At 43.5% G+C, this 17,350-nt stretch overlaps 1 protein-coding gene across 5 annotated transcripts in view; it reads right to left on the bottom strand.

The window, feature by feature from the left end:
* Positions 1 to 968: 968 nt before the first annotated feature.
* The window catches only part of ptprz1a (protein tyrosine phosphatase receptor type Z1a), a 76,615-nt gene continuing 60,233 nt past the window's right edge, over positions 969 to 17,350 (bottom strand). For 2 of the 5 annotated variants that reach the window (XM_029668466.2, XM_065022667.1), the window contains 19 exons: positions 15,179 to 17,225; positions 12,034 to 12,172; positions 9,387 to 9,478; positions 9,000 to 9,085; positions 8,252 to 8,272; positions 7,963 to 8,059; positions 7,792 to 7,874; positions 7,508 to 7,642; positions 7,262 to 7,396; positions 6,857 to 7,020; positions 6,324 to 6,459; positions 5,932 to 6,078; positions 5,000 to 5,093; positions 4,399 to 4,475; positions 3,982 to 4,128; positions 3,738 to 3,890; positions 3,026 to 3,168; positions 2,368 to 2,503; positions 969 to 2,255 (listed from right to left, as the gene is read on the bottom strand). In XM_029668466.2, coding sequence (XP_029524326.2) covers positions 2,112 to 2,255; positions 2,368 to 2,503; positions 3,026 to 3,168; positions 3,738 to 3,890; positions 3,982 to 4,128; positions 4,399 to 4,475; positions 5,000 to 5,093; positions 5,932 to 6,078; positions 6,324 to 6,459; positions 6,857 to 7,020; positions 7,262 to 7,396; positions 7,508 to 7,642; positions 7,792 to 7,874; positions 7,963 to 8,059; positions 8,252 to 8,272; positions 9,000 to 9,085; positions 9,387 to 9,478; positions 12,034 to 12,172; positions 15,179 to 17,225 — 4,176 coding nt within the window. In that variant the 3' untranslated portion in view covers positions 969 to 2,111. Of the gene's footprint in view, positions 2,256 to 2,367; positions 2,504 to 3,025; positions 3,169 to 3,737; positions 3,891 to 3,981; positions 4,129 to 4,398; positions 4,476 to 4,999; positions 5,094 to 5,412; positions 5,506 to 5,931; positions 6,079 to 6,323; positions 6,460 to 6,856; positions 7,021 to 7,261; positions 7,397 to 7,507; positions 7,643 to 7,791; positions 7,875 to 7,962; positions 8,060 to 8,251; positions 8,273 to 8,999; positions 9,086 to 9,386; positions 9,479 to 12,033; positions 12,173 to 15,178; positions 17,226 to 17,350 lie in introns of those variants that run through there. The other 3 variants (XM_029668469.2, XM_029668470.2, XM_065022668.1) reach the window with 3 other exon arrangements.

Raw genomic sequence — 17,350 nt, 5'->3', positions numbered from 1 at the left:
CATAAATTACAATAGTTTTACATCTGTTTTACCTTATAATCGCTGGAGACAAATGTGAAGCCAGTTATATGGCAGCAAATTGAAGCATAACTTTCCCACTGTAAAATGTATGAAATGCTGTGTGGTTGTTGACGGAGGATCATTAGTAACAGTTGATAATATATAAATAAAGACATGTAGGCTAATTAAATTGTTATGGAGCGGAGCGCAGACCACACCGTAACAGCTTGAACCTGACGCATTGTGCAATTCTTGGCTGTGTAATCACACAGTTCCATGGTTAGTGCAGGCAATAGAGGGTATAGCCTACTATTGTACACTCTTCTCCCTATTACAATTCTATATACACTAATATTCCAACATTACCATGAGTTTTCTTCCTTTTGTGCATAAAGGCTCTCCAAACCTCTTTTTTTAATGATTCATAAACACATTCCTGAACCTAAATAATCTGAAAGAGCATTTTTAAATCGACCAATTGGTGCCGAAACAGAGACGAATATGCATATATTTAGATATCTTTCTTTCATTGATTCCTAATATTCAGAACCTGTTCTCTCAATATACTGAAAACCATATTGAATGAAAACTCCACAAGAAAATTTGTTGGCCAGCAAGTGGGAGGGTTTTGAGCAGTTGAATGAAATGTATTCAGAGTGTGCAAGGTAGCCACACCTGCAGACCACGTTACACGACTGAGTAAGGTAAGCATGAATACCAAATACTGAGAAGTGCGCAGGAAAGGCGTGCATAGGAAAGGCATAAATTCCTAAATTGGAATCAGGCCCATGGTGAATACTGTCAAAAAAATCCATTAACATTAAGAACTATCTGGTTGAAAGCTCAGTTTACATTTTAGTTAGTTGATTTGTATCTGTTCATCTTATGAATAGTAGTGTCAAGGACAGAGCAAATGCATTCACTCATTGCTATACTTGTCCCCTTTATTGTAATGTACTTTTCTTGAGCGATTACAGATTCCCATTATTGTTGAGAACAGCTCATACCTTGGGTTGATTGTTAAGGCTTAGCCCTGCTGCCTCATTTGGAAATGATCATGCATAATAATTATTTCAAACATCTGCTGAACAATTTGATGGGGTCAGATAAACTCTATTGAGGCACTAATAACATACTGTATATTCACAATGCACCTGACCTGAGGGCATGATGCCGCCCACGCCTCAGGCTGTATAGTGCTAGCATCCAGTTCAATGTGAAGTTACACCAATTATGGAACAGTTGATCTTTAATGTACTGTGCACCCACAGGTCTAGATTGACCTTCACAGTAGTTTAAGAAAAATGGACAGACCAAAAGATCCTTCCTTGGTTTTCTTTCACTTGTTTAATCCTATGTCTAATCATCCAGCAAAGTTTCATGTACAGCTAAAACGTGTCAGTACCCCAAGCTTCATATTTAGTCCGTTACAAAATACAGAACATTAGCTATAACATTAAAACATACAAAAAAATGCTTTGACTAAGTGATTAGAATGCAGCCATACATTGAAAATTGACTAAAAAAAACTGTAGTAAAATATAAAAATCTAGAAGTATAAATAGAAATTTGGTCCATTGTCTTGGTTGCTATAATATTATTTACATATTAGATTTATTATTTATGCCAATGTGCATTTTTGATTTCAAAAGCTCACCGTTGCTACAAACAAAATAGTATTTACATTGTCTAGACGGAAGAATGAGTTGCTCAATGCATTGACTCTACAAAAAATAGGCTAACAAAATGTTGTTTAACATAAAAGTTGCATTTTCCCTTCTTTTTTTATAGCTTACTGCCAATAAATACGAAAGTTTAGGGAAAACAGTTAGTTAAGCAAACATCTCATGATGACGGTATCGACAAAACATCGTAAAGTTAATCTACAATTGTATGAACGCCGTTAGAAGTACAAGATGAATGTACAAAGGCACACATTACAGGGTCGTGCGGTGTCATGTCCAGCGGTCAGGAAACTGCCATTCAACGACGGAGAACAGAAGAGGAGAAAAAAAGGAGGGGGAAAAAGGCAAAGCTGCTGTCTTTAAAAACGGAACACAGTGAGACAGGCAAGAGTCCATACTGGCAAGTTAGGGGCCCCGTTGCCATGGTTACACCAGGGACTCAAGGCTCTCAGCTGTGCTGACAGGGCCCCCTGGGACCGTTCCGTTGTTGTCAGAGGACTGGAGCGTCCTCTCGTCCTCCTGTGTGCCAACCAGGCTCAGCATGGCTTTGTACAGGAACTGGTACTGCTCCTGAATGAGAAAGAAATAGAGAAACTGTGCTGTTGAAGGGATAATGTTTTAACACAAAATGGCTAATGTGCATCACTCAGGTACAGTCAGGTGGTGATTCAGATTGACTAACAACATCATTGAAGGTCCCGGGCCTCATGAGGTTGATCATCTTGGCCACCTGGTACACGTCCACAGAGCTCTCCAACTCTAGTTGGCACACCAGAGTAGACAGGGCACAGAAGGTTCCCGCAGTCACACCGCCAACCCTGCAAAATCAGACCGGTGCTATGAAGTACCGAAAAACTGAAAATCTCTGGTCATAATAGCCAGGGGATAAGCCAGCTTTGATACTTTGGGTTAATTCCAAGACATATTTGGGAAATGTTACAAACTGGAGCATAGAGCACTAAACCTGTCAGTATTTACTGCACCTTTACAGTATTATCTGTGGTTAAAACCAAGGTTTGAGTGCCATACAAGAGTATTGAGACAGGATTGTCTCAATAGGCCTGGATCAGTGCAGTGTTTCAGTTCCAAGAAATATTAAGTGTATTGGAAATATCTATCTACTTATCCTCTTAGGTCAGAGTGGATCGTCTTTAATCTATTACCAGTGGCCAAAATAAAAAATAGAAGGCAAAAGAGGGATTCAGGGGTATTGAGCTTGCCTGGTTCCAGGTGGGTGAGATTTTGACTTTTGGGACTATTCCATTGGTTCCAGGTCTTGAAAAAGGTTTAGAGTGGATATCATTACCTTATTTCACAGATAAATAAACAATAGGTCTTACTCGTCATGGACAACCATGGGGCCCTCCTTGGAGGAGCTCTCCTCCCTCACCAGGCTGAGCAGCTCGAAGGTGCTGCTGATGGGGCTGTCTGGGTTGGGCCAGCGAGGCGCCCGGTAGTGCCTCACCTCCAGAACATAGTCATCCTGGCCCAGAGGGGGACAATAACACAATAAGACAGAGTGAGAGATCGAAAGACTGCGAGAAAGAGAGAGAGTGTGTGTGTGTGCCTGTGTGTACGTGTGTTGAAAGTGGTCCAGTGATTGGAGGTACAGATGGTTGAGTGAAAACTGTGTGAAAAATAACAGCTGTGCTCCATTGATGTGTGGGGATTGTGTATTGAATTCCATTTCCACCCTTCATTTGGTTTCACCATGGGCCAAGATCCAGGGAAATATGAGCAGAACAACTCCTAAATGGAATACTCATGTTGCTATATATTCCCTCTGTGTAACAATAAACAGTGGTTAAATGTTTTTGGGGTATAGACACAGTGATAACATTTGCTGAGCACTAGCTACTGGTCCATAACGACTGTTCCATAGCGACTGGTCTTTTCTAGGAGGCTGTTCTTTTTGGGCTGATCCCACAATGTTCGGCTGATCCTCCTCTTCAATGTAGTTAGTCTATTCTAAGTAGCTGATCATGCTATTGTGACTGATCTCTTATCTTATCAAGCTGATCTCCCTGGTCTTACTGATCTCCCTCAGCTCACCTGTGTAGCCTCCAGGACATAGTCCTGCACCACCAGCATCTCCTCGTTGGCCAGACACACATGGTTCTCGCTCCGCAGGGTCACTGTGAACGCCTCACAGCTGATTGTCTGCTCCTTGCGGGGCCAGTACACGTACGGCTCCTCCCCCTCTGCCTGAAAACACAGAAATATGTGATAAGGACTTCCTATTTGAGGCACAAAATGGCTGCCAGTTTTGTGTCCAGGAGGACAGATAGATACCCACCAGGCTTGGTGTTCCCAGTGTTGCTGGTGTTCCCGGCAGTGTGACGATGACCTGAGAGTTGTGATCCCAGATCATCCTCCAGAAGTCTGTCACCGTGCCGGCCAGTGGGTTCTGGGTCACGATGAACTCAGTGCTCTGCCGGTACCCCTGAGGAACACAACCGGTGGTAGAAAATTTAGACAGGTGGTATAAATATTCAGACAATTCAGACCAGTAACCAAAAGTGGAATTTACTGAAAATGATGGCTGGAATGGAGTGGTATGACTGGAATGGAGTGAATGGTATCAAACACATAAAAACCATACATTTGATACCATTCCATTCACTCCATTCCAGCCATTATTATGAGTAGTCCTCCCGTTAGCAGCCTCCACTGCTGCATCTGACTCTTTAATGTAGAATGGTTGGGTTCTTACCGTAATGTATGAGGCGTTGATGTAATCTGATGTAGTTTCTCCCACCACCGTGGACAGACACACCCTTGACCTTTCAACTGGAGACAAAGCCACACGATGTTAAACTTCCTCATTAGGTATAGAGAAGGTAATTTTGTATAATATTAATATTACAATGATTAGCTTTATTAAAGCAGTATTACTTAACCATAACCACTGCTTATCTACCTAAAGTGATTTTGTCACACACATTTGCTTACAAGAGTAAAACAGTTCCCAAGGTTTATGCTTTCAAATAACGTTTTTTTTAAACAATTTTTTTTATAACAGTTTTTGTTGAGGGGTTCAAGTGTGGGGAAATTTTGTTAAATGTTCAATTGAAAGTGACAATGTTGAGGCCGGGTGCGGTCTCATTGTCTACACACTGTTAAAGGGATTTGACATGTTAATGTCTCTGCGTCCAGTATGAAGGAAGTTTGAGGTAGTTTCCCGCTAACGCTAGCTAGCATTGGCTCGTGAAACTACATCTAACTTCCTTCATACTGGATGCAGAAACATAAAAATGGTGTCCACACGTTCGTCTGCCTCTGGAGAAGTATGAACAAACCTGTCTGGAACTCACCGGGTATTAAAGAGGAGTTTCTGTTCTTCTCTCTGTTGCACTCTTTCAGGGCTGCCGAGTAGTCACACTGTTTGGCATTGGACTGGGATACCAGCTGTAATCACATTGACTACGGTTACATGCACACAATATGATTATTGTGAATAGTCAGATTAATATAATTTAATCGTTTACATGTTTTCCAAGAAGAACGAATTCCCAAATAATCCTGCTTACATAAACACATCTGAAATCAGACTACCCGATGGGACTGTGATAAATGCAGAAAATCGCCAATCTAAATATATGTTCTACCACAGCAACCATGTTATTTTTGGGAAGCCTATTCGGAGTTCGGATAGCTAAAGTTTGTACGTGAAAATCATTTCTAAAGATTACACACTTTCAGTTTCTTTCCGAACTCACTTCACTTGTGCAAAAGATGGAAGCTTCACTCGCGCTGCTCGTGCTAGCACACGTGCAGATCAAACACGCCGCTGGATGTCCGATTAAGCTGCTTAGGGGTCCTAATCATTTGAGAGATTGCTCAGAAAACCAGGTGTTTTAATAGGCATATATGTACTTCGATTATGACCGATTAGGATGAGCAGAGTAAGGCGTTTAATGCCATATTCGGCTTACTGACATAATCTGTTAATATTGAATTACTCGTGTGCATGTAAAGTACTCAGTGGCACTAGATTAACTGTTAGTGTTTAAACATGATGTGCCAGTGGTTGCAACTGCTCTTTTCAAAAGGACAATGAAAGACAATTGATGTGAAAAAAAATACAATTGTCTTTAAACCCCATAGACAAATTCTCCTTTAAATGCATGTTTTACTTTCTGCCCTTCATGTCCTTACTGGAGTTCTTATGGAAAGTTTACCAGTTGTACATTTTGCTGTAATGCAAATACTTCCTCTATGACTTGTTGTAAGCATGTGTCTTTACCTTAAACTGTTTCTCCAGCTGCGTCCTGCCGGAGGGCCCTGGGGTCAGGAGGTCATTGACGTAGCTGTGGATGAGGCTGGAGGAAACCTCCGTCTCCTTGCCCAAGATGGCCTCCACCAGGGCGTCGTGGATAAACACATACTGCTCCTGAATGCACAGGGAAAGTAGGGGTTGAAAGCCTTAGTTGGGTGTTGACATTCGTACAGTTTTGGAAAGGTAACAGGACAACTGATCATAGCAGATTCACTGTTTTCTTGTTGGTATCAGACCTGGGATCAAAAAGTATTCTTTCAAATACTTTAGAAGCCTTTATTTGAGCTTTTCTGGCGCAATGGCACCAATGGAAAAGTCCCAAAAGTGCAACCCCCCCCCCCCTCTGGCTGAGCTCTCACCTCTGTCTGTACCAGGTGGTTCCTCTGTGTGCGGATGTGTTTGAGGAAACCCATGATGTTGACCGTGCCCTCTTCTTTGATCTGCTTCAGCATGCTATCCAACACTATGTAGGTGCCAGTCCTGCCTACGCCCGCACTGGAAACACACCGAGGTACACAATTTGGTTTACATTTAAGAGACACATTTAAATAGAGAATTGTGAAGAACTTGGATAGGGGAAGGTTCTTATATAGATTGTGAATCCTGGTATTTTGAGTTCACTCTAGTTCTCTATGAAATAATGTTCCATGTTGACCTTCTCAGCTGGACTACATGAAAGCAGCCACAGAATGCATGTTAAGAGATTGCATTTAATGGAGGACCAAGTCCATTCTATTCTATTTCTATGCCAGTCCGAATGTAAATTTACTTCCTAAATTGAATCATTCACATATAGAAGATGATACATTTTTAATTAATTGAATTTCAGTGGGGGAAAATGATATTGACCTCAAAGCTATTCTATACATTCTGCAAATCTATGGCTTCCCACCTGCAGTGCACTACGACAGGCCCCATGTCATCTGTCCTGGCTTTGGAGGACTTCTGGACGAAGGTGAGCACGGGGAGTGTGTACTCAGGCACGCCCATGTCTGGCCACTGGGTGTAGTGGTACTGTGTCACGGTCCGCTCGTTAATCCGCCCCTTCAGTGAACCCTGGGGTTGGCGGGAGGAAACAGGAAGTGGTGAACAGGATGGGACTTTGGCTGTCACTTTGACACTTGGGATTCGTGAGCTCCATACGAAATGTTCAGAAACTAAAGTTGTAATGATGTAGTGCTTCAACTGACTTGTAGGGTAGGGGCAACAAAAGTAGATAATATATGTGAGGAAGTAGAGGTGAAACTATTAATGGTGAATGAGAGGTAAATGTGATGTAAATAGTGTGACCTCTAACCTTTTGGACCTTGGTGTTCCTGAGGGTGAAAGTTCTCTCGGTGTAGTGGGCCAGAACCTTGCTGCTCTTCACCGTCACCAGGAAACCACCGTACTCATCCTGGCTCTTCAGGGGCCAGTACTGGTCACACTTCCTCTGAGAGACACAGCGAAACACTTTCGTGTACTTTCATGAATAAGCATGAATAAGCTATTTATAAACTATTACTAAATATGTATAAGCGTATAGGTGGCCCCGGTCTCTCACCCGTCCCTTCTCCATCAGGTTGGTAATCATGATGATGACGCCCACGTTCTGCTCCCACACCATCCTCCAGAAGTCCTCGGTGCTGGACTTGAGAGGGCCCTGGGCCGCGATGTAGGCCCTGGACTTGTTGAAACCCTGTGGAGGGAAGGGCGGCAGGGGAAGGTAAAGAGAAAGAGAGTGAACAACAGATTAGCTACTGACACGTCAACAAGACATTTGCCCTGATAACACTGCTAACATCTGACGTTATTGTGCAGATAGAAATGCAACAAAAAACGTATTACGTCAACGTAGTTTGCGTTAATGTAATCTCCACTCTTCCCGTCTTTGTCAGCCTGGGTTGAGAGTCTTACTCGGCTGTGGTCATCTAGGAGTAGAGGAGGAAAGAGATAAGCTGGGTGCGTTCAACAATGTATGTGTGTGTACATGCTTTTGAAGCTGCATGTTTGACTTACAGGCCAGGATATTGATGTATCGGTTCTTGTTCTTGTTGTCTGGATGGTTGGAGCCGTCTGCGGTGATACCCAGGTCCACTGTGCACACCTGCACATCCTAAAAAAACACATGACCTTCAGCACTCCGCCCCTAACATCCCACCATCCTCCATTACTACGCAGCCAAACAAAAATGTGTCATCATGCCTGACAAAAACGTCAACATGGGCAGCTGGAAATGTGACAAACATCTACACATGATTACTACAGAAATAATCTAATCAAAAGAGAAAAGGGAGACACAGCTTACCTCGTAACACTCTTTCAATATCTAATGGAGGGGGGGTGAGAATGCAAAAAGCACAGCAATGTAATGTCATGACACAAGGTGAGCAAAAAAGTCCAAATAAATAACAAGAAAACGGTTTGTGGGCAAATCTCAACTTAAAGACACTGTTCATGCGATACACAGGGCTTAAAAAGTGGCTTTCAGATTCACTCGATGTACCATGTGAATGTCCTTATATTAGCTTTGACTTACAAACCTATTTTTGTGTTATTGACAACATTTACACATGTATGCATTTACACAGCACTGATAAAATGCCAAGCTGGATTTAACATGGTGAGCAATGGTAAATATCCAGTTGAACCTATCTTAACTTGAGCCAGAGAAACATCAACATCCATGAATGCGGTGTAGATTATGATACACTTGTAAGTCACAGTGGTAAGGACAACAGACATGGCTCCTCAGAGGAATCTGGGCCTGTAGCATGTAGCATGAGAGAGAGTGTGAGTTTGAATGGCCATCACAGTGCATAGCCTACCGCCTCATAAGGTTTCTGCATGCTGACCTTAAAATAATGACAGCCGACGTGTAACATCGCAAACGACACGTAACAATTTCGCCAAGATGGATACACACAGAACAGCATTAACTCAAAAAACAGGTAGACAGCTGATTTGAAACACGTAACCAATAAATACTAGTGTTTTTGTCATAAACTATATCCTGTCTTCTGAGGAAGCAAAGGTTACAGAACGTGACAGCACACCTCAAACTCCCGGGAGAATGCGTTGGTGTGGTGGAGCTCTGTCACGTGCTTGACAAACTGCTTCACCGCAAGGGCTTCATGTTCATCTGAAAGGCAGAGAGCAAAGGTATTGAGATGATCAACAAAAGTCCTTTATCAGAATGAACGTTTGAAACTCCACACTCTGTCAGAAGCAGATGTTGAGTGAGGTAGTGTTAATGACAGAGGTAGGCTTGATGAAAATGTAGAAAATGCATGGACAGATGGAGAGGGTAACGGTCTACATGGCTCTGTGCTTGTTAACACTTTTATCTGTGTGTGTGTGTGTGTGTGTGTGTGTGTGTGTGTGTGTGTGTGTGTGTGTGTGTTTTGTATTGCGTGAGCGTGTGCTTGTTTCAGGATGGTTACCTGTAGCTGTAAGCAATGGTGTGGGTGGAACAGATATGACTCTGGGCGATGTGTTGTCCTCTAAGTAGAAATGGGCAGTCTGGAAACACGTTCTGTGGAAACATATGTATGATGATATAAGTTAATAAACAATAAACTTGTAGATGAGATGTTAGATGAGATGGAAAAAAAGCTTTATATTTGTCTCTGTGACCTATTGCCATTGATTTTTTTTTACTTTTTGTCAAAAAAATATATAGCTTTTATCCATCTCATCTAACCCAAAAGAGGTATTTGTATGCTTTGTTCTCATTTGGAGAAAAATGTGCAAAAAAATACTGACAAAGACAATAATAATATTGGTGTTATGATTGAGTAAAATGTAATACAAAGACAATAACTGTAGATATATTTTTGAGACGCTCAGAAACAAGAAAGGCCTAAAAAACACTTTTGTTGTTGTGTTTTTCAAGATACAAAGACAACCACAGATGTTGGCGAACACATGGTAATCTGTCCGTAACACAGAGGGGAATAAATCCTTCTAATCTCGGACACGTTTTTAACAGGATCACGCATGCATTTCTCTTTGATGAGCCTGTGTTCAGCTACCCAAAAATGGACATCGCCACACAGATTACTCTGGACGACAAAACCATCAAGGAGATGTCCCCAGTAGACAACATGTTTGTGTTTCTAAAAGACGTACCCACTTTGCTAAACCCAAGTGCACAGCTATGGGGTGGCCAAATGAACACCGTGTCACCAGGGGAAGTACAAGGATGCGACACGGAAGGGATTACAGCAATTTAGCCTCGCGCCACTCGTTTTACAAGACGCTGACACGACGCCTTCATGTCGGACATAATGAGACGCAGGCCCTTTCCCCCTCCTACTCCAACCGAGGCCCTGTTCCCCAACCACTGGACGACCCCGAGCTCAACACTCTACACCCTGAGTGGGGTACATCTATCAGATTTAATCCCTTAGCAACGCCAAGATTACTGTGGCTTAACATGAAAATACAAAAACAGGGCAGAAAGCATGAACAATATGTCACGTCTCCAGCCCAGTGGATGAGAAATGTACAGTCTTAAAGTGTTTACATTTTTGAAAGTGTGTCCTTGATTGGATTGCAGAAGTTGGTTATTTTTACTGTCCGACCGGTCAGTATGCCGCCACAGGGAAAAGTAGTATTTTTCTATGATCTCAGTTTGGGCAAAATATCTTTATTCCCGAAGACGCGCAACTCTGAATGCTGTCAGTTATGTGTAAGTGAACCTACTCAAACACAGCAAAGCTCATGTGAAAAGCCAGACATCAAACCGTAGTGAAGATATTGGATGTGTCATGTGGAAGTGTGTGAGAGTGAGAAGGAGATTGGGCCCGTGTCACAGAAGATTAGGCCTCCCAGTGAGTCAGACAAATATGAGGTTCTTAAGATCAACCCCCTTCCCCCTTCGCATACGCCACCTCCCGCTTCACTCCACCCGTGCCCCCTGATGTCTGGGGACCAACCAGACCCAATCCTCAGCGACAGATGAATAACAATATGACAGGTATCAACCCTGGGGCAGTTCCACACAGCTGTTCCATTGGGAGGCATGAGGTTTACTGGTGCCAGTGTGTGTGGAGCCTATCAATGCAGAAAGGAAGCTGTTGTTCATGTTCTGTATCTTAGCTGTCTGATTATACAGATGATGCTTAGGGTCAGAGGGGTCAGTGCGGAAACGATACTCATCATCATAATTGGATTTAATAATAATAATCTAAATGGATCTAATAATAATCATTATGGCTCTAATAAGAATGGATTATGGATCTAATAATAATCATTATGGATCTAATAATAATCATTATGGATCTAATAATAATCATTATAGATCTAATAATAATTGATTATAGATCTAATAATAATCATTATGGATCTAATAATAATGGATTATGGATCAATAGGAATGGATTATGAATCTTATAATAATAGATTATGGATCTAATAATTATGGATTATGGATTTAATAATAATGGATTATGGATCGAATAAGAATGGATTATGGATCTAATAATAATGGATTATGGATTGAATAAGAATGGATTATGGATCTAATAAGAATGGATTATGGATTTAATAATAATGGATTATGGATCGAATAAGAATGGATTATGGATCTAATAATAATGGATTATGGATTGAATAAGAATGGATTATGGATCTAATAAGAATGGATTATGGATCTAATAATAATGGATTATGAATCTTATAAGAGTGGATTATGGATCTAATAAGAATGGATTATGGATCTAATAATAATCATTATAGATCTAATAATAATGGATTATGGATCTAATAATAATGGATTATGGATCTAATAATAATGGATTATGGATCCAATAAGAATGGATTATGGATCTAATAAGAATGGATTACGGATCTAATAATAATCATTATAGATCTAATAATAATCATTATAGATCTAATAATAATCATTATAGATCTAATAATAATGGATTATGGATCTAATAAGAATGGATTATGGATGTAATAATAATCATTATAGATCTAATAATAATCATTATGGATCTAATATAATCATTATGGATCTAATAATAACCATCCTCCTTCTCTTCCTCCTTCTTCTCCTCCTCCACCTGCTCCTCCTGGTCTTACCTCCAGTAGATGAGGATGCCCACCAGGATGATGAGTCCCACGAAGGTGAGGGTGGAGACCACCGCCAGAGGGACCACGGCCCTCCTCTCCTTATCCCTGGCCAGACCCACCCTGGACTCATGGCTGCTGTTACTGGCCTCTGTAAGTGGGGTGAAAATAGATAAGGAGGGGACAATGGATGAGGAGTGAGCTAATGTTGACTATTGAGACACACAACACAACTCCCACAACAAATCATTCACTCAATCAGCTTCTACAGTGGCAAGAAACCCTTTGGAATTACCTGGATTTCTGTGTAAATTGGTAATACAATGTGATCTGATCTTTATCTAAGTCACAACAATATAAAAAACACAGTGTGCTTTAACTAATAACACACAAATAATTACACGTTTTCATGTCTTTATTGAACACACTGTAAACATTCACAATGCAGGGTGGGAAAAGTATGTGAACCCTTGGATTTAATAACTCGTTGACCCTCCATTGGTAGCAATAACCTCAACCAAACATTTTCTGTGGTTGCGGATCCGACCTGCATAACGGTCAGGACGAATTTTGTCCCATTCCTCTTCACAAAACTGTTTCAGTACAGCAATATTCTTGGGATGTCTGGTGTGAACCACTTTCTTGAGGTCATGCCACAGCATCTCAATCAAGTTGAGGTCAGGACTCTGACCGGGCCACTCCAGAAGGTGTATTTTCTTCTATTGAAGCCATTCTGTTGTTGATTTACTTTGTTTTGGGTTGTTGTCCTGTTTCATCACCCAACTTCTGTTGAGCTTCAATTGACGGACAGATGGCCTTACATTCTCCTACAAAAGGTATTGATAAACTTGGGAATTAATTTTTCCTTCGATGATAGCAAGCTGTCCAGACCCTGAGGCAGCAAAGCAGCTCTAAACCATGATGCTCCTTCCACCATACTTTACAGTTGTGATCAGGGTTTTGATGTTGGTGTGCTGTGCCTTTTTTTCTCTGTTGTGTGTTCCTTCCAAACAACTCAACTTTAGTTTAATCTGTCCACAGAATATTTTACCAGTAGAGCTGTGGAACAACCAGGTGATCTTTTGTGAACATCAGATGTGCAGCAATGGGGTTTTTTGGACAGCAGTGGCTTCTTCCGTGGTGTCCTATGAACACCATTCTTGTTTAGTGCTTTACGTATCGTAGACTCATTAACAGAGATATTAGCATGTTCCAGAGATTTCTGTCATCTTTAGCTGACACTCTAGGATTCTTCTTAACCTCACTGAGCATTCTGCGCTGTGCTCTTGCAGTCATCTTTGCAGGACGGCCACTCCTAGGCAGTGTAGCAACAGTGCTGAACTTTCTCCATGTATAGACACTTTGTTTTACTGTGGAATGATGAACATCAAGGCTTTTAGAGTTACTTTTGTAACCATTTCCAGCTTTATGCAAGTCAACAATTCTTAATCTTGGGTCTTCTGAGATCTCTTTTGTTCGAGCCATGGTTCACATCAGGCAATGCTTCTTGTGAATAGCAAACTCAAATTTAGTGAGTGTTTTTTTATAGGGCAGGGCAGCTCTAACCAACATTTCCAATCTCATCTCAATGACTGTACTCCAGCTTAGCTGACTCCTGACTCCAATTAGCCTAGGGGTTCACATACTTTTTTCCAACCTACAGTGTGAATGTTTAAATGATGTATTCAATATAGACAAGAAAAATACATTAATTTGTGTTATTAGTTTAAGCATACTATGTTTGTCTATGGTTGTGACTAAGATGAAGATCAGATCAAATTGTATGACCAATTTATGCAGAAATCCAGGTAATTCCAAAGGGTTCACATACTTTTTCCTGCCATTGTACATACTGACTCACGAACACTTCAGTAGTAAATCAATACACCCACTCAGTACTCAAGAACAAACATCGCAAAGGTTGAGCAAGTAATGCAATATAAACATGTGATTTCACATAGAGGTGAGACAAAACTTGGCAAGTGAAACGTGTTAGCACCGAACTACTCTAAGCATTTGAACTACATGTATTGTCGTTTTGTACCAAAAAAAAGCACTTTTAAAGAATTGTCCAACTTGTCTTTGTGTTCTAATACATCGACTAATTCAGAGCTCCTGCTTGAACTACGTTGACTTGTTGACTTCAAGTTGAAACGCTACCCTAGACCTTTGCTTCAACATCTCTATACCCATTCAGCCAACAAATCGAAACCCCTAGCGACCTTTCTAAACCTTATACAATGGCGGCAATAAGGATGAAAGTGAACACAAATGCTTTCACATAGTTAACATGCACTAAAGGTTAGTTCATGAGTATAGCTTGAAGCACACAATGGCTTAAATCTATGGGAATCTCAACGCAGCAAAGGTATAAGAAGTGTGAATGAGTGGAGACCATAAAAACCTATTGGGCAAAACTGTTTTCTGCCCGCTTCTAATGCAAAGACTTAAATGCAGGTGATAGTTTCTATCGACGAGCTGTTTTGTCTGGGGTCTGAATGATGACAAAGACATGGAATATTAAAGAGGTCATAAATCTGAAAAGATTCTAAACAGGGGCCCTGAGACCATCTCAAGTGTTTTGTGAATTACATCGACTGTTTAATGGGGAATTTGACCACTCGTGGTCTGCCAAGGCAAACAATCTATTTTGGTGCGAGTTGGGATTTGCAAGAGATCTGATGCCCTTACAGGATGTCACATGATGTTACAGCAAACACACAGTAGAGACACAGCAAGTAAATGTGAATGAATATAACAGACAATACGTAACAAAGAACACTGAAATGATGATGACTATGGAACTGATTGTGAACTTCAACATGATGCTGACACAGTAGAGCGGCCTGGATCTAAATTGTTAGGAGGTCTACAAACAAAATGTATAAAAAATGTCATGTCTTTGTTCTACAAAGAAAGGCCACGATGGTGAACACACACACACAGGCACAAACACTCTCACACACACTTTCATCTTATGGGATTTTAGTTATCGTAGACAGGTGGTGTGTTAGGTGATGTGCCTCCTAAATTCCAGAGTATTTCCTGTTCCATTGGCATCATGGAAGCTGTAGTTTTCCCCAATCCAACAGGTGCAGCACTGTGCCTTGCCTTGATGTACGGGGAGATGTTGCCCCCTTGTGGATGTTTGTTTTACCTGCGATTGGCTCCTCCTCCTCAGAGTCTCTCTCTGTGCGCTCGGGGATACTGAAGTCTGAGGACATCTCGTTGTCGTATGGGCTCTCGCCCTGTCCCGAGCCACTCTGCTCCTCCCCACCTAGCGGCCAGGGCACCGCCGCAGTTATCGCAGATACTGTTGCTGTCTCCGTGGCGACGGCACTGCCACTCTCACTCTCAAAGTAAAACGCAGAGGAGCGTTCATCATTGTCGGAATCGGGAGAGGCGGCAACCTCAGAGGTGAATGAGGGGGGGGCGGTGGGGATGTAAGGGAGCATTCCCTCCCCTGAGGCTGAGGCCGAGGCTGAACTCTGAATCCTGTCCCACTCTTCATCTAGCTCCTCCTGAGCTTCTCCCGACAGGGTCGAGCCAGACGCATTACTGTCTACCGTCTGCAGGTCAGGGGTGAGGGTGGGGGTGACGGGGGAGGCCGTGCGGGAGGAAGAGGAGGAGGGGGCGGAGGTTCGGAGGGCCGAGACCCAGCGGTCCTTGGAGCGGGGCGGTGTGGCTGTAACAGAAACGTGCAGGTCACCATGGGAACCGGAGAGAGGAGGATGAGGAACAGGAGGAGAGGAGGAGGAAGAGAAGAGAGGCTGACCTACAGACGGGTTGGTGGAGCCCGCCAGAGATGAATGGATGAGATGGTCTAAGTCGCTACCGGAGGAGTAGAGCGCTAGGCTAGCCGCCCCCCAGTCAGACGTGGGCAGGGGGAGGTGAGGAGAGGCATGCAACCAGGAAGAGGACGAGGTGCCATCCAGAGAGCAGCTACACAACGACTCCACACCATTGCTAGCTACCGTGAACCCTCCACCACCATCAACAACCCACGACAGAGAAGACTCTATTACACCGCCCGTAGCATAACTAGAGTCCCCCAGCCTGCCATAGACATAGTCAGTGATTCCCGGGGTGGCCCCGGACAGAGAGAAGTCACTAGAGAGGAGAAGAGAAGGCTGCAGGGAGAGAGAGGCTGCAGGGAGCGGTCTAGAGGCTAGCTCAGACAGGTCCCGCTCGACGGGCGAGTCAGGGAGAGTTTGAAGGGGGGGAGTGTCACTAAATAGTGCGGGGTCACCTGAGGCCATGGATGAAGAACCAGACAACACATCGCCATCACCACTATCATCATCGCCTTCATCGCCAACACCACGAGAGACTACGGTCTCCCAACCAGACAGGGGGTGTGAGGGGTCAGGGAGGAGAGGCAGGGTGGGGGAGGAGAGGGAGGAGGGAGCGAGGAATGAGTCACCACTAGACAACAGTGCTGTAGCAGCATGCGGGGAGTCCCGAGCAGGAGGGGTCACAGACGACACAGGTCTAGACGAAGGAGGGGCATGCAGGCAGGCGGTGGGGGCATTGCTAGGGGCGGAGCCGGGGTAACCAGGGGTCGACGTGTCACACACAGGAAGGGTGGAGGGGAGGATCTCACCGTTGAACACCGGCTGCGTGGTCTGCGAGAGAACGCTGCCGAAGGAGGAGGCAGTGGACGAAAACAAGGGCATGCTGGGACTTGTAGGCTGTGGTGGTACCCCCTGAAAAAGGGAGGGGGAAGAAGTGGCCACGGTCCAGCTTTCCGGGAGAGGGATGGCCATGGGAACACCGCTGCCTTTGCCGCTTGGGACGGTCACGGGGTGCGCCACCCCTCTGCCCTTCTCCTTTCTGGTTGAGGAAGTGGTGACGTCATCAGTGCGAGACAGCGGCATGGTCGCTGTTGTGGCATACTTCTGGGTACTCCCGCTCCCTCTGCTGCCTGGTGAGACGGCCCCCTCTGCTGGAGCTCTGGTCGTGGTGCGGTACCTTACACTCGGCTCCGTGGACGTATGGGATCGGTTGGGCTGAGTGGTCTTGAAAGGAGACCCTGGAGTGGTTGTTCTCCTCTGGACAGAAGGGGTGGTTGTTCTGATACCAGGCAAGTGGAGGCTTGGTAGGCCAGTGGTTGTTTTGGGCCTGGTCGTCGTAGAGCTTGGGGTGGTCCAGTCCATGTCATTGTCCTGGTCTTCACCCGGTTCAACCCGGGGTCCATAGTCCTCCTGGTGGGGAAAGACACAGTCACACACCACATATACTGATGCCTTGTTATGAGACACTACTCCTTGTCCTATATTTAAATTCATGCTTTTTCTTGCAGTGCGCTACAGACAGTATCACCACATTG

The sequence above is a fragment of the Oncorhynchus nerka genome, linkage group LG9a (genome assembly GCF_034236695.1).
Source record: "Oncorhynchus nerka isolate Pitt River linkage group LG9a, Oner_Uvic_2.0, whole genome shotgun sequence".
Classification (NCBI taxonomy): domain Eukaryota; kingdom Metazoa; phylum Chordata; class Actinopteri; order Salmoniformes; family Salmonidae; genus Oncorhynchus; species Oncorhynchus nerka.
Note: the sequence above shows the minus strand (reverse complement) of the source record. Positions and strands in the feature narration are given on the sequence as shown.